Here is a 27,219-nt window from a genome sequence, read left to right as displayed (position 1 = left end):
CTGAATTTCAGAGTCCTGGCTTTAGAGCTATTTGCTTCGCCCTGCCAAGAAGGAAGAACAAATTGTTATATAAGAAGAAAGGAAGAACAAGGGATTTATTCCAACCACAGAAACAGAATTTTTTTTTCCCTGAGGAGCAGAAGTTCTAATGTGAAAACAAAGGTTCAGTTTCTATGGCCAAATATGGTAGGAAGCTTCTTCCATTAGGAGGCAAGCAGAATGAGGAACAGAACACTGAAGAGGGCAGAGGGAGTGTGCTTTTGTGTGTGTGAGGCTGTGTATGGACACGTGTGAGTGAAGGTGTGTGATTTCAAAATCCTTTAGATGGGAGACCTTCTCATGGTCAGCACTGCTACCTTAAGTTCTGAGGTTCTCTTTGAGAGCCTTTTCTTTATTTAATCCTAAAATATGCGAGTTTTGAAGGTCATATCTTTTCCTTGCGCTCCCTGTTTCCACATTCTCATGATCTTTGAATTTCAGATCTGTACCCCATCTCCTTGCTACAATCCACAAATGGATGCCCTACACTCCTCAGTTTAACCTGTTTGAAAAGGAACTCCATCTCTGTCTCCTCCTAAACCTATTCTTTCTTCTGCAGCTATCAGCTTTACTAAAGACAAAAATCTGATGTTATACTGGTAGCCTCCTTAAGCTCCTCCTCCCTCCCCCTTCCTTTCTTTGGGGGTAGTGTAAGGTGGTGTTTGCCAGGCCAGGCCCTGGACTGGACAGATCTGGATGCAATTCTAGCTTAGCCATTCATCAGCCATGTTACCTACCTTGGGTCTCACTAGATTAGCAGTAATCGTGCCTTGGATAAACCTCATTGGCTACGATACTGCCACTGTGCAAAGCTGGGTCTCACTTGAAATGGGAGTGAAAATTCTTACCTCCTACGTTTTCTGTGAACTTTAAATGAAAACATGCATGCAAAGCCCTTGTTTTCATGCCTGGCACATAGTTAATGCTCAAATAGCTATTTGATGCCCTCACTAAGGGCATCAAGTTTATTTCCTTATATCTCTTGCTTGAATCTACTGCCACTTCCCCAAGCCAGTCTCTGTTGTCATCTCTTATCGAAAGCATGACCATGGTCTCCTACTCCTCCCCACATCCTTCCTCCAAATCCAATTTCCCTGGAGCAATAAATGTTGTACATTTGTTATCCCATCCTATAGAGAGTCTCTAACCTAAAAAGTATAAAACCACATTTGAGTCATTTCAAGAAAATTAATTAAAGCCTTCATTTCTCTAAATTGATGATCCCACCAGGCTCTCTCCAGTCTCAGAACCCTTCTCCCTCTGCCTGGAAGGTTCTTCCCACATATCCACCCAGCTGGTTGCCTTATTTTCCTCAGGTCTTTACTCAAAACCTACCTTCTTAATAAGATCTTCCTGGCCGCCCTCCCACTTCCTCATCATATCAGTTCCTACCCTTCTTTCCTGCATTATTTTTCCTCCATAATGCTTAACTACTACCCAAACTACTATGTACATGAGTTATTTACCTTGTTCATTGTTTCTCCACCTTACAGTACATTGTGCAAGGATTTTTGTCTGCTTTTGTCAACTACTGTATTCCTGGTATCTAAAAGGATACTTGACATGGTGGAAAATGAATGATCAGTAATGTTAACTGATTTTTTGTTTGTTTGTTTCTTTTGGTGTTTTTTATTGTCCTAGATGATCTGGTGAATTTTCCTAGTTCTCCTCTAAGTGCATACGTAATTTCAAATTGTTTTTGAGATGGGCTCCTCATATCTAGCTACAAAAATAAACAAACAAACAGTAAACTTGTTATCTGTCATTTTAAGGAAGAACGCTCTGGTAATTCTCCTTACTTTTGAATGCCAAGCATGACAGGGGGTGGCATGGGGGTGGAGGACTGTTCCATTTAAAAATTATTAAAAATGAATTATGAATTTTCATTTGAAAGGTCTTCCTATTCCTGCTTATAAATAGCTATTTGATGACTCAGTTGAGGTAGGAGCTCTCTAATGGCTAAAGTGAAATTAGTCTTCACATCCATTTTGTATTTAGAAACAAAGAACTTGGTGAATATCAGAAAAAGAAGACTTTTCTATTTTATTATTTTTTTATGAGCAAAGTTCATCAAAACCTCTTTAGAATAAAACTCACAGTTTTGAGCAAGTCCCACCTGTCTTGCAGAAAATATATATGTATTGATGATATTCAGGTGATTTAGCAAACACAATAGTTTCTGTGGGAAGGACTGTATTTCTTTCCCAAATTCATAGAATTAAGTGCTCCAGAGCAACTAAAAATATGACTCAGAAAAATACTTTATTAACTCAGATCCTAAGTAAGGATGTGGGGAGGGAAATGGCAGTGTGTAGATCTCAGATTAAGGAGAAAGGAAATAGCCACAAAAACCAGGCACACAATGTAATACAAGGGCCTTCAAAGGTAGCTGGTAGTTAGCTGGGCAACTGCTGCTTTGCCTCCCATACACCTAATGCAAATGCCAGCCTTTTAAACGGTCAAAACTATTTAGATTTAGTTACCACTCCGCAGTCTCTGGTCCTAAAAAGCCAGTGGGATTGTGCTCATTCTCATCAAGAAGATTGTCATCCAGCACATATAGTCTCACTTCCAGAAAGGCTTTACTTCTGCCATCAGTGATCTGCTTTGGAAAGTCATTCTTGACACGTAAGTCTCCTTGTGTCTAGTATATCTGGAGGCAATAATTTCAACAATTAATGTTTATTGAGTATTTGCCATACGTCAGATATGCATTGAGTATTTCATATGTTATATCTCATTTAATCCCCACAAAAGTTCTGAAAGATAGGTATTATCCCCCATTTTAGAGATGGGGGAACCAAGGCCGAGAGGGTTTAAGGATCTTGGCTAATGTCACATAATGAGTGAGCACTGAAGAATCCAGAACTGACTTTAGCACTGTAGCAGTTAACCACTGTGCTCAACTGTCCTTCTAAAGAATGACAAACAGAGAGTTGGGGAAGTGATAGGGAAGCGATCTCCAAGAAGCTTGTTTCTACCACCGCTCTGAGTATGGTCAGAAAGCTATGTACTAATCCAGAAAAAAGACTCAGGCAGTCTCTAGTAAAACTGACTCTTCATAAATTGCTTCAAAGGAACACTAGGTTGGGAACCATTCGTTTGAACCTTTTGGGCAAGATGAGGGTGTGGGAGTTGTCACTAAAACAAAACCAACAGAAAGACCTCATGGCCATTCCAAGCTAGCAACATAGCAGAGTCCACTGTAGGTGCTTATAGCATATGATCATTCAATATATGTGTTTATCAAAAAAAAAAAAAAAGAAAGAAAGAAAGAAAGAAAGAAAGAAAGAAAGAAAGAAAGAAAAAGAAGAAGGAAAAAACCAACAACACATACATACATGTATAAGAAAGATGTAGTGAAAAAGAAAAATACATTTCCAACCTGCAGGCTGTCTACTGCCATCCCATCAAAAAGCATCAGGAGAGGTGGGAAGGTGGCTCAGCGATTTAGCGCCACCTTCAGCCCAGGGCGTGATCCTGGAGACCCGGGATCGAGTCCCATGTCAGGCTCCCTGTATGGAGCCTGCTTCTCCCTCTGCCTGTGTCTCTGCCTCTCTCTCTCTCTGTGTCTTATGAATAAATAAATAAAAATCTTTATTAAAAAAAAAGCATCAGGAGGACAGAATGTTCTATCTCGGCTCCCTCAGAGTTCTCGCAGTGAGAGCATCTCCCTGAACGGAAGTAACCCCAATGTTGAAAGACACGTGTTTTTCATGTGTGTCTCCTAAACACAAGCCCACAATCTCACGCACAGACAAAAGTAAGAACACTGCGCACTCTGGGAGATTGAAAGGTTTATCAAAGATTATTTCAATTCTTGGGGATTTTCTCATTACAGAATGGTTTTAGACCCCATCCCCACCTGTTATGAATCAACTCTCATATTTCCAACACATTTTAAAAGGTAATTGTGATTGCAAGTGTAAATTTCTTTTTAACTTAAGCCACACACAATTACCTTCACAGGTACCATAATTTGGCTTTCACATTCTCTCAAAATCATCAAAATAAAGTACTTGCAAAATGTTTATTTCCCAGGTGTTTTCCAGTAGGCTAGATACTGTTTGCTGCAGTGCGTAAACAGAATGAGGGTGGTTCTCAAAAAATGGAACCGGGATATTGCATACTTACTTCCAGAACGGGGTGCAGCTTTCTTTGTGCTCTTTAAAAATGTTTTCTGTTTGGCTTCATTTTTGTAATAGTGAAAATGATTTCTGAAAAAGAAGGAATAATATTATGAGCCGCACTAAACAGGGGCAGCTCTGCAAACTGATAAGAGGTTATTACATCTTCAGCTAATTTTTGCAAATTTGTATGGAATCAAGGTCCTCTTGGTGACTAAGAATATCTTATATGGGACCTTTTCTTTTATAATAACTAGTTTCTTCCTCTCATCAACATGATGTAATATGGCATATAATGAGATCTCATTACAACATTTTAATATACCACAGGTCAAATGGTGCCCAAATAGGCTAACTTCTCCAGACCAGATTCTAATAATATGCATTTTAACTAAGTGCATATTATTGGACTTTTATCTGATAATGTTAGTCCTAATCCCCTGAAACTAGTTCCACAGGTTTCATTAAGCAGCTAGTTGAAGAAGAAGAAGGAGGAGAAAGAGAAGGAAAAGAAGAAAGGAAAGAGAAAACAGCATAGTTGTGTTTCTTCTTTATTTGTAGAAGAGATTTTTACTCTGCTATGTCTATTAGAAATAACACTGAAATAGGTGCTGCAGCAATTATAAAAATATATTTGACACTGCTTCAGTGAGGCATAGTCTTAGTGAAGCATTAATGACTGGAGGTCCAGGCTCTGGAGTCAAACTGTGTTTGTGTCCTGGTTTCACCACTTGCTAGCTGGGTGACCTTGGGCAATTTATTTAACCTCTCTGTACCTCTGTAGCCTCACTTGTTAATTGATGGTAATAATAGTGCTGACCTTATCACTAAGAATTAAATGAAGTTAACACTGAGTGCAGTGCCTGGTATATAGAAATCACTCAACAAATACTAGAAGAGAGAAAGTTAAGAAGAGAGCTACCTTAAAATTGAACTGGGAAGGGATCCCTGGGTGGCTCAGTGGTTTAGCACTTGCCTTCCGCCCAGGGCTTAATCCCGGGGTCTCGGGATCGAGTCCCACATTGGGCTCCCTGCTCCCTGCATGGAGCCTGATTCTCCCTCTGCCTGTGTCTCTGCCTCTCTCTCTCTCTCTCTGTGTGTGTGTCTCTCATGAATAAGTAAAATATATTTTAAAAATTGAACTGGGAAAATGAGACCCACCTCCATGAAACTGAGGCCAAATGGCAATGTATGCAAAACGGTATGAGAAAGCTCATTGAGAGTACGGCCGTGGAGGGCAGTGGAGCCAGAGCACATTAGGAAGTTTTTATGCAGGAATTTTCTTCATAGTCTAGGACCTTGTATCTCACAGTTTGTTCATGGACCAGAAGCCCTGGCATCACTTAGAAGTATGTTAGAAATGCAGACTCAGGCTCAGTCGGTGACTCAGTCAAGTAAGCACCTGACTCTTGCTTTTGGCTCAGATCATGATCTCAGGGTCGTGGGATTAAGCCCATTTCAGGCTCCACACTCAGCATGGAGTCTGCTGGCGGTTCTCTCTCCCTCCTTCTCCCTCTGTCCCTCCCCCCTAAAATAAATAAATAAATCAAAAAGAAGAGAAAGAAAGAAAGAAAGAAAGAAAGAAAGAAAGAAAGAAAGAAAGAAAGAAAGAAGAAAGAAGAAAAGAAAGAAAGAAAGAAAGAAAAGAAGAAAGAAAGAAAGAAAGAAAGAAAGAAAGAAAGAAAGAAAGAAAAAAAGAAAGAAATGCAGACTCTCAAACCTACTCCAGATCTACTGAGTGAGAATCTGCACAAAATCCTAGGAGATTCGTGGCACAGGACGTTAAGAAACCCCGCCCTAGAACACATCTCCCACCTCAAAGCTTTCGGGCCTGTCATTATTTCTTATCACACACATCAATGCTTATAAAAGAATAACACTGGGGAGAGGGAAACTCTACTCCCAAACACTCCCACTGTAAAAAAACTGTGAATGTTAAATTCTAACAGTTACATGTTGGAAATATGATAGAATTGACAAAAATAAGTGGAATCAGCTAAATAAAGCATGAAACATAAGTTATGATTCAATTAATATTTATGCCTAGACAGGGTAAAAATCACAAATATTTATTCATCCAGACTGAAAATGAAAACCAAGAAAACATATGAAGATTCTCTTTGGGAGGATTTGGGCAGGAGTCCCTGGTACCTTCAGAATTACAAAAACATGTATTCCCCTAGAATGTAGACATTTCACTTCCATAGTCGCCCTGCCCATCCTCCTCACACACACACCAGTCATGCAGTGTTTCAATGACTTACACTGTATATACAGCATACATTGCAGACAGACACTCACACACGCGACTTGTCACACTTCGACACTGCTTCATATCTGCTTTCTTTCTGTCCATAGGCCTCTGCTCAAATCTTGCCTACCAGAGAAAAGGAATCTTTAATCTAGAATAAATCTATGGGAAATGAGTTAAGAACAAAAGGGGAGAGTCAACGGTGAAAAGAGTAATATCTATCATTTGTCAGGTGCCTTGTTGTACAAGACACTGTCCCATAGATTAGCCTTTTGTGTTTTTTCATTCCTCCAATAACTCTCTAGAACAGGCTGTTAATTCTCTACTATTTCAATTGAGGGAATAAAGGCCTATCAGGTCAAATAAACTATCAAAAGCTATTCTGTGAAGGAGGACCTGGGTGGCTAAGTTGGTTAAGCATCTGACTAATAATGATTTGGGCTCAGGTCATGATCTCAGGGTCATGAGATTGAGCCCCGAATTGGGCTCTGTATTGGGCATGGAGCCTGCTTAAGATTCTCTCTCCCTCTCCTTCTGCCCCTCCCTGCCCTCCTCTGAAAAGGGGGGGAAACCATCTATGCATCTGAGAAGCAGCATAACTGAGACTCGAACCCCTAAACTGAGACAGAGTAAAGCCAAAGCCTATGAATCCAGTAGCCATCTTTCTGAGGAATGGCTTCTACTTTGTAATTCAAATGTAATATTTTCCCTCACTTTCACTTGGTATGATGAGTGGCTAAGTGGCAAAGGAATTTTCCAAAGTCAGAGTAAATTTAAGCTGTGGATGGTGCAGGATAATTTCCTTCTTGGTATTTTAGAAGTTCTTCATTTTAACCATCTGTTGCGAGCTGACAGATGGGTTGATATGTGACAGAATAATGGGTCTTCAATTCTAGGAAGGCATAAGGAATGCTTAAAAAAATAGCAGCTCTTTTCATGAACCTAGCTGTGCTAACACTTGCTCACTTGCAAAAAAAAAAAAAAAAAAATTGGTGGGAGGGAAGTGTGAAATATAATCATAATCATTCCCCTAAACAGAAAGTTTCTCGCAATTGCCAAAGGTCAAATCCAGTAAAATATGCCTATTCTAAAATTATGCTAACGTTTCTAAATCCAGTCATGTGTAAAAGGGCATATGGGAGGGAAGGGATAATATATATAAGTAAAATAATAAAAACTCCAAAAACCCTTCTTCCAGCTATTTAATTTTCTTTTTTATAGGCAGCCAGTGTCATGAATTTCTTATATCTTTGAGATAACTTAGGAGACATGCAGATTTTGGAAATCCAGATGATTTCCAAGTGACAATGCCAAATGTGAGCTCTCTGTCCTTTCTTCTCCCATGCAGTGGATATATCTGAGATGTCGTATGTACAGCAGACATTTGGCTAGGCATTAGGGACACAGGTGGTTAAGTCCCCAAGGAACCTACAATCCAGTGAATGAAACCATGTGAAAATAATTTAAATAACACATACTATATAGTTTCTGAGAACGTAACGATGATCAAGGCATTCACTGATCATAGCAGTGGTTCATTCTCCAGGCAGAAGTTCCTCAAGTGGCCTTCCAGGTCTTAACACGATGATTCCAGTTCTTTTCCAATCATGTAGAGCAACCAGATGAAATATTCACGCATTCACATCTGGTTGTTGCCAAAACTCCTTATTGATGCCAAATAGGTTTGAAGCTGTACCCACAAAGAACCAGTGGATCAAACTTTAGACTGCATTAGCAAAATTTTAGCCGTATGCATTGAACCTCAGCAGAGTGAATCTATTTTCAAAAGAACATCAATATACAGATTGAAAAAAATAAGTCATTACAGCTGAATTCATGGTCCAGTGTCACTGACAAAAAGAGCCCATGTCATTTGAAGATTGTATCATCTTCACCACCATCATCATCCCAACCATTAATGCAACAATTAAAATATTCCAGTCTCAATGCTTCATATTTTAATTTAATTTAATCCTCACAACAATCCTCTGAGGTAGGCTTACATGTTACAGATGTGAACACTGAATCCCAGAGAATTTTAAATCCATGATCAGGTTTGCTTTTATTGCATTATTTCCAGCCATGCATAGCAACTCTTCTAAATCTTATCTGGGAGATATCAGTGCTGTAGAATAGTAAGTTAATAATAGGATTATGTTTTCAAAGGAGTATTTGACAGCCTAGATTTATCTCGACAGTTCCTTCCCACTCTAATATTATGTAATTCTAAAGGAGGAAGATGTGCTTTCTTTCCACTTGCAGGGAAGATGATGGCAAAAGAATACGGAGCAGAGACCAGAGAACAGCTGACTTGGTTCAAAAGGTGGCACCTGAAAGGTCTGCCAGTATTTTCTGAGTCAAAATTTCTCAGAGTAGCTTACTTGACATGATTTCCTATAAAATGCATCCATTTTTAAATATAGGTTGGAGGGGAACCTAAAAATATTTAGACAAATGAAGAAATTACTTTGGATATCTGATATTTTTACTATCCATCCCTCTATTACTTGCCACTGTACCTTTTTCTCTCCGAAAAAGGTAGTTGTGTATCATCTGTTTTTTAAAAAGTGTGTGGTGTTTCTGTGTGTCTGTGGTTCCACGTGTGTGTGTGTGTATGTGTGTGTGTGTGTATGCAACTCCCAAGTTTTATATATAAAAAACTGTGATGGGGTAGGTTTTTTTTTTCAAGTTTGTTTATTTAATCTAAGTAATGTCTACCCCCAATGTGGGGCTCAAACTCATAACCTTGAAATCAAAAGTCACATGCTCTTCCGACTGAGCCAGCCAGGCGTGTAGTGAAGTAGTTTTGATCACACAGTGAGAGGACATTCTAGCCCAGCTAGAGTCCAAACCTAACTGCCTTTGACTCCAAGCCTCCCCCCACGTCTCCTGTATGCCACACTTCCTCCAGATGTTTCATCTATACACTGCTTGGCATCTGGCATTTTCCAGATATGTTTACAATGCTCAGATGCTTTATGTCAAGTAGACAAAGCTGGTGGATAATTGACTAAATCTTAGCATTTTTACCTAGCTGATTCAATGGCAGCCCCAAAAATACTTTGGAAATGCTTAAAAAAACCATAAAAATAAAAAATATTGCTAAGATGATCAATAAGTGTCTCCAAATTGCCAGATTCATCCTTGACTCACAATGCAAATGTGATTTGTTTTTCCCTTGAGTTATTTTTAAGACGTCCAAACTGATTTCAACAATTGACTCACCTCTGGTCTAAGACTTGAGCATCTTACTTGTTTTCTGTACTTACTGGTAGATGTGTCAAAACCAGTAACCAATCATTTGGAGATAATGCTGTTTTCTGTATAAGTTAGCAACTCACCTGGAAACAGTTAACAACCCTGTAGCTAGACTTAGGAATTTCTAAGAGCCTGAGGATCCAGAAAGGCAGAAATCCTCTTCTGCCACCACTTAGATGCCTCTTTGGTGATTGTTTGGCTTTCCAAGAGGAAGAGGATTGCAGCTGAGCAAGTGCAGAGAGCCAATAGCCTCAGCAGACATGCAAGCCACCAAAATTCTCAATAATCAAGCACTCTTTCCTTCCTCTTAAGCCTTTAACCAAGCACTCTTTCCCTCCTTTTAAGCCTTTCTCTGCTAGCAGAATGACTCAATAAATCTTCCTGGTCTTGACCAATGTCAACGTGCATACTTCTTGGGCGTGTAGTATAAGCAGGTAGTAGAAGTTTGGGTTTCTCAGACCAAAACGCCCTCTAGGCACCAATTCATAGACCATCCAGGTAAGTCATTTTGTTATGTCTTTATTATTCCACATGTGTTGAAAACCATCCAAGGGACAAACCTAAAAGGATTCTGAACGCAACCAGATCCATGCAGCTTTCCCTGCTCCCCTAGACTAACTAGTGCTACTCATTTTTTGGTTTGTTTCCAAAACACCAAGTCCTTTTCCTAAAAAGCCATTATCATCATCTGCAATTACCTATTCTTCTGTGATTATTTGAGCACAGTCTCTCCTCCAACAGATGAATACTGGAATCATGTCTGTTTTTATTAATTACCGTATTCCAAAGACCAGGCACAGGTCGGTTCTTATTGGAGATTTGTTGAATAAATTAATGAACCCACCTGATTTATTTGACCCTCAAAACCCATTGAATAATACCAATATACTTTTCTATGCTGTTATATATCCAATTATACAAAGAATTTTCCTCTACCTCGTGTGTGTGTGTGTGTGTGTGTGTGTGTGTGTGTGAAAATTCACTGGAGGCTTAATATGTGTCATTAACTAGTTCAGGCATCCTTGGCAAAAACACTGTGAAAACATGTTATTATTGCTCCTTTTTACAGATAGGAAAACTGAGGCTTCATTGAGTCCCAAAGCTAGTTAGTAAGAGTTGAGATTTGAGCCCAGGCTGACTGATTCCAAAGACAATAGACTTAACCATTATGTGATGCTTTCTTTTCTAAAACCCTATATATAATGAGACCTACCTCACAAATCCTTAATGAAGATTAAATGGAATAATGTATATGAAGGCCTTAGCACAGTGTGTGGCTCAAAGTAAGCACTGAATCAAGCAGTTGAATAGTTAGCAAATATTACAAACAATACTGCTACTATTATTACTAATTTATTTTGAACAGTTACTAATCTTCTAATATTACTATGAACTTGTTTTGAAAGGTTTGTGCTATTTGTGGTGAAAAGGTTAGGCAGGGTCAATTAGATATCAAATCAGTTTTTTAAGGGGTGTTCTTAATATTGATTTACAACAACACTGCAGCAAGCTAGTGAAGACTGTCCATTCTGAGGTTGTCAAATAGCCAAGAGTACTTCCTTCTTGCACAAAGATTATGAAATCAATTGTGTATGACTAAGCTAAAAGGAGAGAGGCAGAGGATCTTTTAAAAAGTCTTCTTTTCACAACAAAAGTTAAAAACAAGAAACAGACGGCCCCAGTTCCACAGCTGAGCAACCACAAGTCAACTGATGAAGTTCTCTGAAGAACAAGAGAAAGTGCTGTGTGCCAATCACAATCAAATTTAACTTAAGAGGAAAAGAAATAAAATCTTACGTTGATTCTCAAGCATAAGGTAGAACTCTTCGCACATGAAACAAGATGACTGATTACTATCCGGCCCCTAGAACAGATGATCAGCATCCACTACCTCTCTCTTTTTGCAAAATTTTGATTAATTGATGGTGTGACAATAGTGCATCTTACAGTAATAACATAAAACAATCAGATAGTGAAGAGAAAGGAAAAATGCAAACCACTTGAGGACTGATTCCCTCCTGCCCCTACTCTATTTATTGAACAGTACCTATCCTATAGTGGGAAGATAATAACTATTGGGCAAGTGATTAGGAAAAGGAACTGATAGAGCAATGGACAAATGAAGAAATGAATGGGATTTGGAGTCCAACTGATCTGGCTTTGGTATGCAGTTCCTCTACTTGCTACCCTAAGCACTTTTCCTCTATTAATAAAACAAAAACAAAAACAAAAAAACTAAGAGCTACTTTGCAGGACTGAGGTAAGGAAAAATTGAGGTGCAATATGGAAAACTTTTTAAGACCATGCCTGACACATATTGGGCCCCCCATTAAAACTACTTTGGAATATAATGAAGTTCACCCTCCAGCAAGGGACACCAACTTTGGAGCTCAGCAAACCTTGTTTGCAAATGGAGCTTCGCAACTTAATGAATCTGAAAACTCTTGCAACTCACTTCATCTTTCCGAACCTTGATTTTCTCATCCGTAAAGTGAGGTAAATAATAGTGGTCTCAAAGTGCTATTAGGCCAATTAAAGGAATGATGTATCTGATACATAGTGTATCATATCAGATACATAGTGTCTGATACATAGTAACCCTCCAAAATGCTAGCCTTAAGTATTAATATTGCAACTTAATTTTTATTATGAGTCAATAAAGTCATGGGCCTTTAAAAGCAATTGAGCTTTTTATAATAGATTAAGAACCCAGATTCTGGAGCCAAAATCCTTGGCTATAAATCCGGGCTCTGTATCTTTCAAGCTGGAGTTAAGTAATTTATCCCATCTGGAAAGTGGAACTGTGTATTTCATCCCATTTCACCAGCCACCATCCTGCACCTATCTTGAGAATAGAGGGGTCAAGTCAGATTTTCCCCTACATTTAGTGTAAAATGCAGTCCCCAGTGTCCCTGTGGTCCATCTCATCCTGTGGTCTGCCAATATGGAAGGCCCAAGCCTCCTTGGTCCCACTGGTCTGCCTTCAGACCTCTACCAGACCACTGGGGCCACGCACTGGACTCCTATATCAACCCACATATGGGATCCTATAGGCCAGGAGAGACATGAGAGGCATGCTGACCTTGGGAAAACTAGGCTAGAGATGGCTACTAGGGTCATCTCAGGCCAAGTTCCAAGAGAAAATGTGACATCCATGACCCCAAACAGGAGAAGGAGCATCACTCTTACTGTGGATGGACTTGTACTTCCATTTGTTAACTGTGGTTTAAAGCTGAGCTAACACAGTAGCAATAGCAATGTGGCTACTGGACAGCTGAAAGGTGAGTGATACAAATTGAGCTGTGCTATAGTACCCACCAGATTTCAAAGACTTCATACAAAAAAAAAGTAAAATATCTTATTCATAATTTTATATATCCAATTTTATTATATAAATACATATACTGTCTTAATATAATTAATTGCACCATTTTTTTTTGCTTTTTTTTATGGAACTACTAAGAAACTTAAAATTACATATATGATTCACATTTCTGGCTCACCTTCTGTTAGAAAGCACTGACCTAGTTTCAGCATTCCCTCCTCAGGATGGGGCCTTATAGGCCTTTTCCAACGTCAGCCATTCTCTACCCTGCTTCTGTCACCTAAACCATGAATTATTTGCTATTGTTCTTTTAAAATTATTTGCTTAAACTTAAACACAATGTCATTTTGAAGAAAACCCTGTACCACTACCGGATACAGAAATCTAGCATTATTTGTCATAATTAGAAAATAAACATAGAAATGAATCAATGGAAAGTAAAGAGTACTGTATTCCAGCCAGGCACTATTGCTTACATGAAGGCTCTAAGCCTGGGGCCAATTTTCTTTGATAAATAAGTGTTAAATATTTGTTAAATAGATGTTAGCGACAGATTAGCACCCAGCTGAGACTTTCTTATTTACTCCTCAGATTGAAAGAGAATTGTGAAGAAAAATGCCTTTCTCAGCGTTAGGGAGCCCAATGTTATTTATTTCTATGACTGTGTTCCACAGTAATGGGTAACTCAAACTCGAGAAAGCATGGGCATAATGGAAAAATCACTCACTAAACATGGTGCCCAATGCCATGCATTCAAATCCCAGCTGTGACAACTGGGACACATCACTTAACTTCCCTGCATCTGTAAAATGGATATAATTATCTTCACCCTCTTGCAATTATTGTGAACATCAAATGATCTTCTGCTACATCATGTTAAAAACTGAAGACATTCTCCAGAAGTCAGAGGTCACTATCATTCATCTTTCAAATGAAATAATAAAATAAACCTGCGAGTGGACAAGAAGTTATTCTACTCAGACACTGTTTAGCTCTTCTCTCTTCCAGCACAAATTCCAAGCTCTGTCCTAAACTGAGCCTCTATCTTACTGTTTGATTCTGTGTTTCCTCATTCACAGCTTCATCCCAGGATTCCTGAAATCTGACTTAGCAAAACAAATCCAGTTACACCGGGGGTAAGGGTGACTCGTTGGACTGCCCTGTTTCTGATATAGGCTCTTGGCATAGGTGTCAGCCACAGAATAAATAGCAAAGCCACGGAGGAGGCAAAACAGATAATACTATCATTGGAGTTGAAGTACCGAGATATTTGCTACTAAATAGAAATAGGAGAATTGACTATTCTACCAATATCTAGTGTGCCACTTTCGAGGAAGATAGAGACAGGTTTACCTCCTTCTAAAAGATTCAGTTCTCCGTCACCAAAGATGATTCCTTCCTATGCCCCAGGGTGATCCATGACAAGCATCTTTAATATATTAAATTACATTCTAGTATGAAAATAAGTTTGCTAACAATAAATTAGAAGTGAGGGCAACAAAACACAGGCAGCTAATGAAGTGGAAACCACCCAGCCAGCCATTAAGCCGGGCTGCTCCCTCTGTTGAGGAGGCTATGTTCTTGGATCACTGAACACACACTTAAAACATACTGCAGAAACACTACCAGGTAGCATGGCAGTGTTCTCTCAATACAGAGTGTCAATGTTCTTTAGGTACAGAGTGAGACCAATAGCTCAGAGCATCTTTTATAAAACACTTAATGAACCTCAGGCAAATCCACTTATCCCTCTCAGCCGCAGTTATGGGTTGTTGTTTTTTTTAAATCTGTAATATGGGGCTAATAACTTCCTCTGACTACTTTTTGGGGTTTTATTGGGACCACAGAGACCCCAAGTGTGAGAGGTTTTTTTTTTTTTTTTTGAACCATAAAAGCACTCTAATGAGTGCTCCCCACTGTATGAGAATAAAGAACACAAGCAAAACCAGCAGGAGGTAGCTTCAAAGGGTTAATGTATGCACATAATAACCTAGCAGTAAATTTACAAATTTTCCTCTGGACTTTCTTCCCTGCACGCTATTTCTGTTAGACAGACGTGGGGCAGCAACATTTATAAACAACCAGGTCCTTGTCTGCACCTTCACAAGAGCATTCCCTCTCAAGTGCAAGGCATTTACCTCTCCTGATACAGAAGATGGAGTAGGTAGACCATTAATATGGCGTTAATGCCAAGAGAGTTATTCTACATTCTATTTCACTTCAGGTCCTCTAGTTAGGTCATGCTAGCATTTCCTTAATATCCCTCTGACGCTTGCTAATCTCCCTTTTAACAAAAAGATCCTAGGCTCTAAAGCCTTGGGCAAACATCCCCAGCTAGAGTTTAAGGTATTTTGTTTCCACCGTAGAGCACTAATGTTTGCAATTCCTTTCTATCTATGACAAGTTGTATTGGTTTGACATTATAGTACACACATAATTTCCATTTAAGATGACCTTATTTATGTAAAAAGGGAAATTCGCTTTAAATGCAATATGAAACGATAACACAAGAGTATATGGATAAAATAAAAATTGTTTAGGTAGTACCAAAATGACTAAAAGGACATCAGCTGAGGTAATTGTGTACATAAAACACACCAAAGAGCATCTTTTCCCCGAGCTTTTTAGGAGGTTCATGGTACCTGCAGTAATCAAGCCAGGCATTAATTATAGGTATTTTCCCCGTCTCTGCTTCAGTTTTCTCATAAGAAAAGTAGGACTAACATCAAGTACCTATGTTGTAGGATTAATGATGTCTGTAAGTGCTTAACAGAGTGCCTGGCATATAGGAAATGCATGGTGAACACGGGTGACCACAGCTGTGTTGAGGCTCCAGAGACAACTTCTAGTTGGGGACAGCTCCTGGTGGACGCCCTGCCCACTGAGCTCTAGCAGGGTTTAGCTAATGGGAGCCTCAGCAGGAGATTGGAAGGGAGGAACATGGGTCAAAGATTTACTCACACATCACACTCCCAGCAAGTGGCCTCTAACTCAGGCTCAGTGCCAAAGCCAAAAATCTTAAAAAGTTCAGGCTAACATATTCTATATCTAGAACTTCTTACATAATCTCCTCATCTTCACACTTTGCTTAGTTGTGGAAAACCGTTCGAGACTTACTTTCTGAAACCATTTGCTGTGAAACTCTCAAATCTAATGACATTTATTATTTGATCTAATTATAAATCCTGATGCTGCTGTAAGGACAAAGAGCCATCTGAAGTTCTGTCAATCAATGTCTTGATCACATTGCCACTTTGATTTTATTTGGTGTAATTTAAAAAAAAAAAGTATATTCAAAAATATGTAAGCTTAGGGGCACTTGGGTGGTGCAGCTGAAGTGTCTGACTCCGGGTTTCGGTTGGGGTCCTGCTCTCACTCAGGGTCATGAGATGGAGCCAGACGTCAGGCTTAGCATGGGGTCTGCTTGGGATTCTCTCTCTCTCTCTCCCTCAACCCCTCCCACTCATGCTCTCTCTCTCTCTCTCTCAAATAAATAAATAAATCTTTTTAAAAAGTACATAAGCCTATATAAAACAAAAATCATCTCTAATCCTACGACCACCACTTGGTAAACTCTTACACAATGTTATAAACATAAATGTAGATATCTTATCAAAATTGGGGCCATTTTGTATATCTCTTCCTTCTTTCCTTCATTCTTTCAATAGACATTGACGGTAACTCTTGTGCCAAGACCCAGCAATGAGCAAGGTCCTTGCTGTCAGTGAGCTGACATCTTACTGGGAGAAATAGGCAAACAAACAAACAAAAATGTATTCTCACTGCCAGCAACCATCTTATGAGACAGATACCATTCCTGTCCCACTTTACAGTGAGCTAAACTGAAGCTTCAAGTAGTCTAGCAAATTGCCCAAGAACACACAATTAGTGAGTAGTAGGGTCAGGATTCAGCCCCAGGTCTAATCTGATGACAGACTCTGAGTGGTTAATAGTACAAGAGATACCGTAGTATGATATACTGATGTCTCTTTGTGAAATGGTACTAGGGGTAAAAATTTGGATGCTTTCTCAAATATAACATATTTACTTACCCTCGAGGCCACAGATCCTTGACTTCGGTCATGAAGTTTATTTATGCAACATGACTCATTACTATTTGTCATATCTAAATTAGTCAGGACTTCAAGTCCAACTTTTGAACTTTTTACAGCTTACATTCCTGCTCCATCACTTGCTTACATTCCTGGCTCCATCACTTGCTAAGTCCTTACTCTGAACAATTTTACTGAACCCCTTTAGTGCCTCCATTTCCCCAGCTGTTAAATGGGGACAGGATTAGCCCCTGTTTCACAATGCTGTGGTCAGGATTAAATGAGTTAATTCATGTAAACTTGGGATAATACTTCACACATAATAAGTGCTCCATAAGTGTTAGGTGTTCTTACTATTATTAACAAGTCTAAAAGTTTTGATATTATTTTCTCCAATTTCCAGTGGAGAGATCTTCACATGACTCTTTCCTATTTCCCCATCCTAACACCCCTTCTCAAGTCTATTTTTAAGTACGATGAACATAATAATGTTAATAATAACATAATAACATAATAATGATAGCTACTCTCTCATAATTGGAATGATAGGGTGTTGATAACCGCTAACAAATACATAACAGCAAAAGAGCAGGGTCCATATTTTGCATTTCTCTAATCCCTCAGGAGACTGTGCTCGATACCTGGCACATTACTCAAAAATGACTGTTTGAATGAATGCATGCATGAATGAATAAGGTACCAGATTGAACATGAACCTAAATTTGTATTTGACACAGTCAACCTGGCTTACTTATTTGTAACCATTCCTCCAGTTTGTAATTCAGACTCAAAACACTTGGGTCTCTTGATTCCAAATGTTCTTATTGATTGCTGTAGATACTGTATTTGTTTGCCTCTTTATATCACCATTCATTCCAAAAGCAAGTTAACATAGCTTCCAAGGATGTATGAAACTCAAACTGGAATTAATTAAAAATGAGAAGGGAAAAGAAGGATGGTATATAAAACAAGGCTGGGAATAGAGTCATGCCATGCCATAAAAACCCTATGAGTGGGTAACAAATTGGCCCTGAATTTTGTAGAGCCAACATAAAAAGTTCAACTGGTAAGTAACATGATTTGCAACAGCCCCTGGATGAAAAGATAACAATTTCTCAGAAGATTCAACCATTCTTAGAAGTGGACAGTCTAGAACATTCTCCACAAAAGTCACGCCTAACAAATTCCATCATGATAGCATCCTTACAGTGTGAGAGTTGTTTCCTTAGAATCGATCCTGGGATCCTGAAGAAAAGTAATTCAGTCACGTCATGAGAGAAAACTAACCAGAACAAATCAGATGTGCCATGCCTTTGGGTAGAAAAGAGACACAGGGCAAGTTTTTTACTTGATGGGTTTATCATTTAGAATAAAAATCTTTCTATTGGTATAGCAAATACACTATTTTCCTTTACAGGTCAATGTTTTTCATATACTAGGTAGGCAGTATGCAACATTTTTATTGTAGTCAAGTGTAAATACAGTAAATCTGGAAAAACTGTCCTATGTTAGAACATGGTCTGCTTAACTTGGACAGTGACTCCCATCCCCACCCGCTCTGAGTTATGAGGGAGGGTATGAGAAGTAGCCCAGAAGGTCAGAATGTTTCCTTAAAATATTCATCCTCTTGCATCGAGAGATGTTTCATAGGAAAAAAGAAGCATCTTTCCCCTGTCACAGCAGGTGGTTTTCTAAGTCAAACAGATCTGGATTTGAATTCTGACTCCACCTCTTCCTATATGTTACTTTAACTCTCTGAGTCTCGATTTTCTCATCTTTAAAATGGGTATTAAAAATACTGTCTAACACAATATTTGTAAGGATAATTTTATATAAAACCTCTTGCCCATAAAAAGCACTCAAAACATTACAGCTGTTATTACCTCCCACTTAACACAGTCCCAAGCATACACTAGATCACACACAGGTTTGTTAAATGGAAAAAAAAAATGAATGAGGGAATGAATGAATATTGCTATCCAGAAGTCTTTAACAATCAGCAACTCTCTGTTTGCGGTCATCATAACATGGTGGTTAAGATCATGGGCTTAGATGTAGGCTTGCCAGGTTTGAGTGCTGACTCATCGCTGATTATTTGTGGGCATCTAGACAAGCTGTTTGACCATCCCCTGTCCCAAATTTTGTCAGCTGCGACTGTGACAATGATAAGAACTTTCTCACAGGGGTGTTGCAGGAACAATTAGATGAGGGCTATAAGTATGTAGCATCATTCCTGGAACATAGCAAGCATTCAATAAATATTACTGTTATTTATTTTATACAAATATAATGTCACAGAACTTACTTTTATTTGTTTTACAACTTCTCCCTGGTTCCAGTTCTATGAGATCTAGGAATTTTCCAAAAAAGCAAGCCACAGAGTCATTCAAAGTAATCAATTCATTTCTAGAATTCACACTTCTTTTACTGTTTTATCTTTGTTTCTGTAGGACTTCATCGTCACCGTAGTCTTTTCGTTCTTGTGGTTGGTGGGTTCATCAGCTTGGGCGAAAGGACTGTCTGATGTCAAGGTCGCGACGGATCCCAAGGAAGTCTTGTTACTGATGTCAGCTTGCAAACAGCCGTCCAACAAATGCATGGCTGTCCACAGCCCTGTAATGTCCAGCTTAAACACTTCCGTGGTATGTTTTCCTTGATGCTTTACCTCTCAAATCTTTGTTTGCCATTCAAGTGAATAGGAAAAATATCTCAGAAGTCATCTTGGAGGTTTCTGCCTCCAAAACTAGGCCATTATAAAAGGCGATATTTCACTCCAAGATGATCCTCTGGTCTTCAAGTTTTCTATTGTCAGAACCCATAGGCTTTAATGCTGCCAATTATGGGTCTTAATAAGAACCCAGCAGGTATTGGCAGCTGTTTCTTGGATGACAGTCAAAATTCTAAGCCAGAAGCAGATATAAAATCTGAACTTTTAAGGCTGAAGCTTGCCAGAAGTTAAAAGGAATATTTGATGGCAGAGAGGTTTCCTGGGAAGAAAACATTGTTCAAGCCACACATCGCTAGAATACATCCAGTTGATTGTCTGGAGAAAAAACACGCAGACCTGGTAGGACACAGGAAGAATTGCGTAGTATAAAAAATACTTGTAATAGTTATGGTAATTTTTTTTATCTCCTCCATGTTCCTAGTTTAATTGCCTGGTAACTTTGGAATAGCTGAACTATATTAGTTGAACAAAGTCAAATATTATCAAATGTATAGCTCTCACAGGAAGACAGAAAATCTGACAGCTAGCAGGGCAGCTAAATTGGATTCTTGTGTTATTTTAAAGAAAGAAACTGCGTCTAAGAAAGACAGAAGGTATAGCAAAAAACAGTCATTACGGAAGAATAGAAGACCCTTCACTGTTTGCTGAAGGAAAAACATTCTTTTGCAATTCCTAAAAATAATTATCTTTACTTCAAGGTTAATTCATGTTTCTACAGCTTTCTGAAATTTACAGGCATTTCTGAAATTCCTGAGAAGGCATTTAAGAGGAGGGAAAGGGTTGCTAATCATTTCCTGATGATATGACTGTGAATCCTGCCTTGGTGAGAGAGTAAACATGGAACAAAAGTGTGTACAAGGGTCTCATTATCATTTTTGCTCATTGAGGACCATACCTTCAGCTGAATGCATGGAGGTGTGCATTGAAATATAATCTCCTACTTCTACAGTTTGTTTCTAGACAGTGCTGAAAGAAGGTTATTGTAATTTGGATCTCAAAATCTAAGAGAACAATTAAAAAATAAATTTATTTTAAAAATCTAAGAGAACAAAGAGAAAATCACCCGATGTGTTTGTTCAATTAATAATCAATCTTCTCATACATTATGGCATCCTACATAGTCTATTTAATTCTACCTCTGATGTCTCTAACAAGTTTTAGACCAGGCGATGGGAATTTTGAATGAGAAACAATGTGATATGTCTCCTAAAATCAAAGAGAAGTATTTGCCTTTCTCTGCCTGATTTCACTTAGCATAATACCCTCTGGGTCCACCTATGTTGTGTCTCAATTATACTCAAATTTTAAAAAAGAGAAGAAAGAAAATATCCACTAAGCTCTACATGTACATACATAATATTTTTAAATAAGATATATAATTATTTAAAAAAAATCAAAGAGAGAAATGGATGGAAACCAAATAGCATGTTCTATGAGAGAGGACAGGTCTGCTGCTATTGCCATTATGGATCTACATCAGTTAAGGATCCTCCAGTTCCTAGTGACAGAAAATTGAATTCAGGATAGCTAAAGCAAAACAATCTGCTTATCCTTAACGTCTGTTCTCTGCACCCCACTTCCATACCAATACCTGTATGTGCTGGAATGTTTGAGTTACAAGTAACAGAAACTGACTCTGACTAACCTCATCAGGAAAAAAAAAAAAAAAAAAAACTTTAGAAAGGTATGAAGTAGCTCAGAAAATTGCTGAAATCTGACAAACAGGTTCTAAAAAAAAAAAACAGCATCTAGAGCAGGACCAAGATTCTAAATGTCAGATCCCAAGGAATATTGTATCTGACTTTGCATTACTCTGCTTCTGATTTAAATTTCCAGCACAGAGCTCAGGCCACTTGACTGCAACTGGGCTTTGCGAAGGAAACTAAATTTCTATTATCAAAGGCAGAGGAAAAGAATATTAATCTGCCAAAACACAGCAATTTTTTTTTCATTACAAACTCATTTGTCGTCAAATCCTATTGAGCTAGCTTTTCACAAAAAGTAAAAGTAATTAGAAAGACACTAGAAATGTGTTTTGTAAGGGCAGAACCCGGGGCCAGGAACTGCCTCAGCTCTCTCTTTTTGAATGTCTGTTACATTACTGACTCTCTTCAGATGCTTTTTTTTTTTTTTCTTTTTCCCGTTTACACAAGAGAAGATAGCCACTCCACGGTTTCTGAGTTTATATTTTTTATCTTTTTTTTAAAGACTTATTTATTTGAGAGAGCTGGGGGCAGGGGGTGCAGAGGGAGAGAGAGAGAATCTTAAGCAGATTTCCGGCTGAGCACTGAGCTCAATCTCACAACCCCGAATGAGATCATGACCAAGAGTGGGACGCTCAACTGACTGAGCCACCCAGGCACCCCTATGTTTCCTTTTAAAGAAATATCTTGGTTTGAACTAAAATCACTCAGGTCTAACCCCAAATTTCTGGCAGAGAATCTCATTAGCTCATCTTGGGCCAGGTGTTCACCTTGGCTGGGGTTAAGGGAATTGTGCAGAAAAAATATGTCTCACAGAACCAAGCCAACTTGCCTACTAGGCACGTGTGGGCTTTGGAGAAGGAACCAGACACACCACAAGAGGTGACCTCTACAATTTACTGGTTCAGCAATAGCACTGATATTTCTACCTGGGTAACAAGTTTACTTTCTCCAAAGCATTTTGGCATCTATGATTTCATACTAACATGAATAGGCAAAGAGCTATCCAGACATTTCAAATGCAGGTGGTTGTGGTGAGGGGATTTGCATAAGACTTCCCAAGTAGTGACAGCAATGCCAGACTAGTGCCCAGCATAGGGCAGATGTTCAGTAAGTGTCAACAAAAAGCTGCCTCTACAATACTTCCGTTCTCCTAAATGTCACATAACCCCAAAGGGTAGGGAGAATAGTTTTTTTTTCTTCTCTCAACTTTTCTTTCAAAAGTTCTCTGAGCATAACTGTTCTATCCATAATTTCTACTGCTGCTTCTCTGGGTTCATTATAGACACTCTGGACACCTCTTTTCGGCTAATCTAGGTCTCATTTCTTCATTCTTCCTCATGCCATGCACAGTTTCTTGCAGTCTCCCCTTTAATGGCAAGAAAAGAGTAAAGGGCCCATATGCCCCTAAAATGTCACAACCAGGAGTCTGTGATCCCAGTGTGATGATAATGGAATAAGACATCACTGCTCCTGACACATGCCCGTGGGGACACCTAATGTATGTTCTCACTTTTAAGTTGCAGTTCTCTGCTTTCTAGGTTCTTCTTGAGCATACCTTACTAGAAACCAAGTAGCAGCAAACAAAAGGGAGAAATCAAGGAATAGGAAACATGAAATGGGCTCTGAGCAGAGCCATCTCTTCAGATCTGAAAAGATTCCTTGATAATTTTTTCTACTCATATATTGACATATACTTACAAAAACACAGTTTAATCAAGATCCTCCCCTTCGATGGAAAATAGCCTAGTTCCTGTACACATGGATGAAAGGTCCTGCATGTATATTGGAGTTTTATCAGTCACTAATTACCTAGTTCATTTTGATCACACAACTGTAATCCCGTGAGTACCTTATTTATGCTTTGTATCTTCCTTGGCGAGGAGCCGGAGCATGGCATCAAATAATGTTAAACAAATGTCAGTTAAAGTTAAAGGAAGAGGGGATCCTTGGGTGGTGCAGTGGTTTGGTGCCTGCCTTTGGCCCAGGGCGCGATCCTGGAGACCCAGGATCGAATCCCATGTCGGGCTTCCGGTGCATGGAGCCTGCTTCTCCCTCTGCCTATGTCTCTGCCTCTCTCTCTCTCTCTCTCTCTCTCTCTCTCTCTCTCTCTCTGTGACTATCGTAGATAAATAAAAAATTAAAAAAAAAAAGTTAAAGGAAGAAAAGAGGGTGGAATAGGAGAGAGGGAAGAAGGGATAAACCACTCTTTTAGATCAGGTGAGGGCCTAAATACTGCTTGGGCTGCTGACATCCCTTACTGTCAAAGTCTTAAGTCAGTTTATGCTGCAAAGAGCCAATTGAATATAATTCATGGAAATACTTGGGAAAATACTCAGAGCATAGCTTACCGTCAGTAAGCATTTTCTAATATGTCTAGCACCATCTATCAACTTTACACATGTTCTCTTTAATCCTTAAAACTGTCACCAAGGAAGGAATAATTGTCTTCATTCCATATAGGGGGAGGGGGGTGAAGCTGAGGTCCAGAAGCTAACTACCTTGTCCAAGATCATAGAGCAAGAAAGTGCAGGGTTTAAGCCACTCTGATCTCAAAACCCATGGGATGACTCCAAAGTTGACAGTTAGTGTGCCCTGATCCCCCTGTTGCTAAATCCTGAAATACTTTGGTAAAAAGCCCCTGTTCCAAGGCCTCAAGACACCTCATCTTGACTACATTAGCACCCCCACTCCCACCCACAGGGCACTCAGGACCACCCTATCATCCAGCAACCAACGGATAAATTTTGGCCCAGTAAGAGACTTCTAGGACCCTGTGTTCCAGAGTGATGGTGGTGGCCCAAGCGCATTTTGATTGATGATTGTCATGCTGGAGTGCTTACTAAAGATAAAGCTGTCATCACAGCTTTATATCATACTGTTGTCTATCCCCAGTAGGGAGCTGTTAAAATTGACTGCCTGTGGTTAATTCCCAGGTCAACCAATGCCCTCTGTTCCGTTTAGGGCCTCTTGCATCAGTAAACAGTTCTGCTTCCATCAAATACTCAGGGCTTGGGGAGTCAATGCCTGATCCTCTGACTTATAAACAATACCCTTTGGGGGAATAAGAGGAATTTCTATAGGAAAACAGCACATCCAGTTCTTAGGAAAACATCTTCCCTGAAACCCGCATTTCATTCATCATGTGATTTCAACATTCATCTCTGAACGTGAGAGGCACAGAAAGCACAACTATTCAAAGTCACAATATGTATGTACACTATCATTCATGTGCTCACCTGGATACCACCTGTACAAATGCTTATACCATACTTCCATCTTTAGTTGATTCATTTTTATAGCATTACAAGAACTGGAAGAGTCATATCTCTAGCCATAAAGGGAAGGTAATCTAATAAATTAATGCACTATCATTAAAATCAAAGTTCTCGATTCTGTACCCCCAAAGGCCTCTTATATAATGAGGAATACCTCATTTGGGGAGACGGTAACATTTAAGTAAGGGCTCAGACTATGGAGTCAGTCAGATCTTGACCTTCATCTACTACTTACTAAGTCATGTGACCTTAAACAAGATTCTTGCCCTGAATCTCAGTTTTCACATCTTTAATATGGGTATAATAACAGAACCTTCTTCTCAGACTGAATGAATGGATATACATTAAGCCCTTTACACAATGCCCAACATGGAGTAAGCATTCAATAAAAGTCAGATATTCTAAATGAAATAACAGATCCAAATGAAAACTTGGAAAAGATCTCAATATTGAATGAAAAGTAGCCTTACGTATTGTGAAGGATTTTTCTGAAATTAAGATTTTTCTTGCGCTTCTGACTATCAACTCATTTGTTCTGATTCTCCTTCAGGTCTTTGGGTTCTTGAACTTTATCCTCTGGGCTGGAAACATCTGGTTTGTTTTCAAGGAGACTGGCTGGCATTCCTCGGGACAGAGATATCTTTCAGACCCAATGGAAAAGCACTCGAGCAGCTATAACCAAGGCGGGTACAACCAAGACAGCTATGGGTCAAGCAGTGGGTATAGCCAGCAGGCGAGCTTGGGGCCGTCCTCAGATGAGTTTGGTCAACAGTCCAGTGGCCCCGCCTCTTTTACCAATCAGATTTAACAGGTAGTATTTGCAGTCTTCTGGAGATAGCCTCACCACTTTCCATTCTAGTAGCAGAAGAGTTTTATAAGAGTTTCAATCAATTATTAATGCAGAGGGTGTTGAATGTAAATCAGATATCTGTAGTCCTCATTAAGGCAGAAAGGCCTGGGTTATGATAAATGGTACTTAGAGAGGAGACGACATGAAGAGATACATTATTCATCATAGAAGCCTAATTGGAGAGTACCCTGTTATATACACAGATACTTTTATGGTCGTTTTGTAGGTGTGTTGAGATAGTAAAAGCATTTTGTAGCTTAAAGTCTCTAGTATGTATTATGCATAAAGTAAATTATATAGCACTGAGTTTCCCTAAGCGTTTTGATGCGAAAGATGTTTTAACGATTTCTATAAGACTATTTGGTGTATCACATGTGCATGTGTCATTGTGTTTGGTTTCAGACCCTGTAGGAATGTGAGTCTCCAGGTATTTGTTTCAGACAGTTACTCTGTATTTTTTTTTTTACTTGATGAATCAATCAGTGCTCATATGATTTAGTGCATGAATAAGCATTTTCTCTCAAAACGAACAATTGAACTGTATTTATGAAAATTTTCCAGTTTGCACCATGAATTTGTTAAATGGACGTTTAAAGAAAAATATATTCATTTCTTTGTATACTTGCAGATTTGTCTCTTTGGCTTTACCCAATTCTGAATGCATTGTAACTAAGGTTTGGGATTTTTTTCCCTGTTAGTCGATATTCAGTGTTATATATGGCAACTGCCCAATATTTATTCTACTTACTTAGCTAAATATTTACATTCTTGTAACTTTCTAAGGTGTTTTGTGGCTCTTATCCAATGGACCATGAACAATAAGCCCAATAAGTGTTTGTGTTTATGGAATGTTGTTTTCTTAGAATCATAGAGATGCAGATATCAGACACCACAGCCGAGAAGCTATTGTGCCAACATATTAATTTATAAAAGATGTTCTGTAGAAACTACACTACCAGCTAAAAATTTTAAATCCTATTTATTTGTAAAGTTAATATGTTCCTTGATCCAATTCTTAAAAATTCTCAAGTCACGGCTTAACTTACTAATTACTGATTCTGATTTGAGTGTTATCCATAAATTAGAAATGACTTCCGTGAGCGACTCTGATCCCAAAGAGGGTTCTCATGAAATATTCCTCAGAATGTATTCATTATCAAGAAAATGCCAATCTTCGCTTCTTTGTTTTAACTTGATTGAAACATCAAGGCCCAGCAGTGAGGGCAAACCGTGCATCTGTATTTCCAGATAAAAGTTGTTATCGATGTATAAACTCTGTGTGATGTGATGTTGGAAGCATTTTAACACAAAACAGCCGTGTTTCTTAGATGATATCTGTAACCAGTTTCTGGATCCTGTTGGATAAATCTGTATTGTGATATCTATTTGACCTTAATAAAGTTATTGCTTACAGTGCTGGCTGGATAGTGCAGAATTACAATAGAACCTGGTTAGCTTTAACAGTGAAAGAGCAAGGTATAAATGTGCAGTGTTTCCAGTCTCTTCCCCTGCCCTTGTTTCCAAGCCCAGGGTTGTTCCTTCATTGGTTCTCCCATTTTAGGACCCCCTCTACACCCACTGCTATGCAAAGCGCTGGGGATGTGAGAG

General features: G+C 38.9%; 1 protein-coding gene and 1 long non-coding RNA gene across 5 annotated transcripts in view; one reads left to right on the top strand and one right to left on the bottom strand.

Moving 5' to 3' along the window:
• SYNPR (synaptoporin) overlaps positions 1-27,024 on the top strand; it is a 290,191-nt gene extending 263,167 nt beyond the window's left edge. For both annotated transcript variants that reach the window (XM_025456452.3, XM_035703529.2), the window contains 2 exons: positions 19,503-19,694; positions 25,312-27,024. In XM_025456452.3, coding sequence (XP_025312237.1) covers positions 19,503-19,694; positions 25,312-25,569 — 450 coding nt within the window. In that variant the 3' untranslated portion in view covers positions 25,570-27,024. The remainder of the gene's footprint in view (positions 1-19,502; positions 19,695-25,311) is intronic.
• LOC112666013 (uncharacterized) overlaps positions 1-27,219 on the bottom strand; it is a 127,575-nt gene that overhangs the window by 27,295 nt on the left and 73,061 nt on the right. The window contains exons 7-9 of one of the 3 annotated variants that reach the window (XR_007404176.1): positions 19,358-20,116; positions 4,174-4,256; positions 2,283-2,692 (exon numbers count right to left, since the gene is read on the bottom strand). This is a non-coding gene — a long non-coding RNA (uncharacterized LOC112666013). Of the gene's footprint in view, positions 1-2,282; positions 2,693-4,173; positions 4,257-19,357; positions 20,117-27,219 lie in introns of those variants that run through there. The other 2 variants (XR_007404175.1, XR_004807632.2) reach the window with 2 other exon arrangements.

The sequence above is a fragment of the Canis lupus genome, chromosome 20 (genome assembly GCF_003254725.2).
Source record: "Canis lupus dingo isolate Sandy chromosome 20, ASM325472v2, whole genome shotgun sequence".
Lineage (NCBI taxonomy): Eukaryota > Metazoa > Chordata > Mammalia > Carnivora > Canidae > Canis > Canis lupus.
Note: the sequence above shows the minus strand (reverse complement) of the source record. Positions and strands in the feature narration are given on the sequence as shown.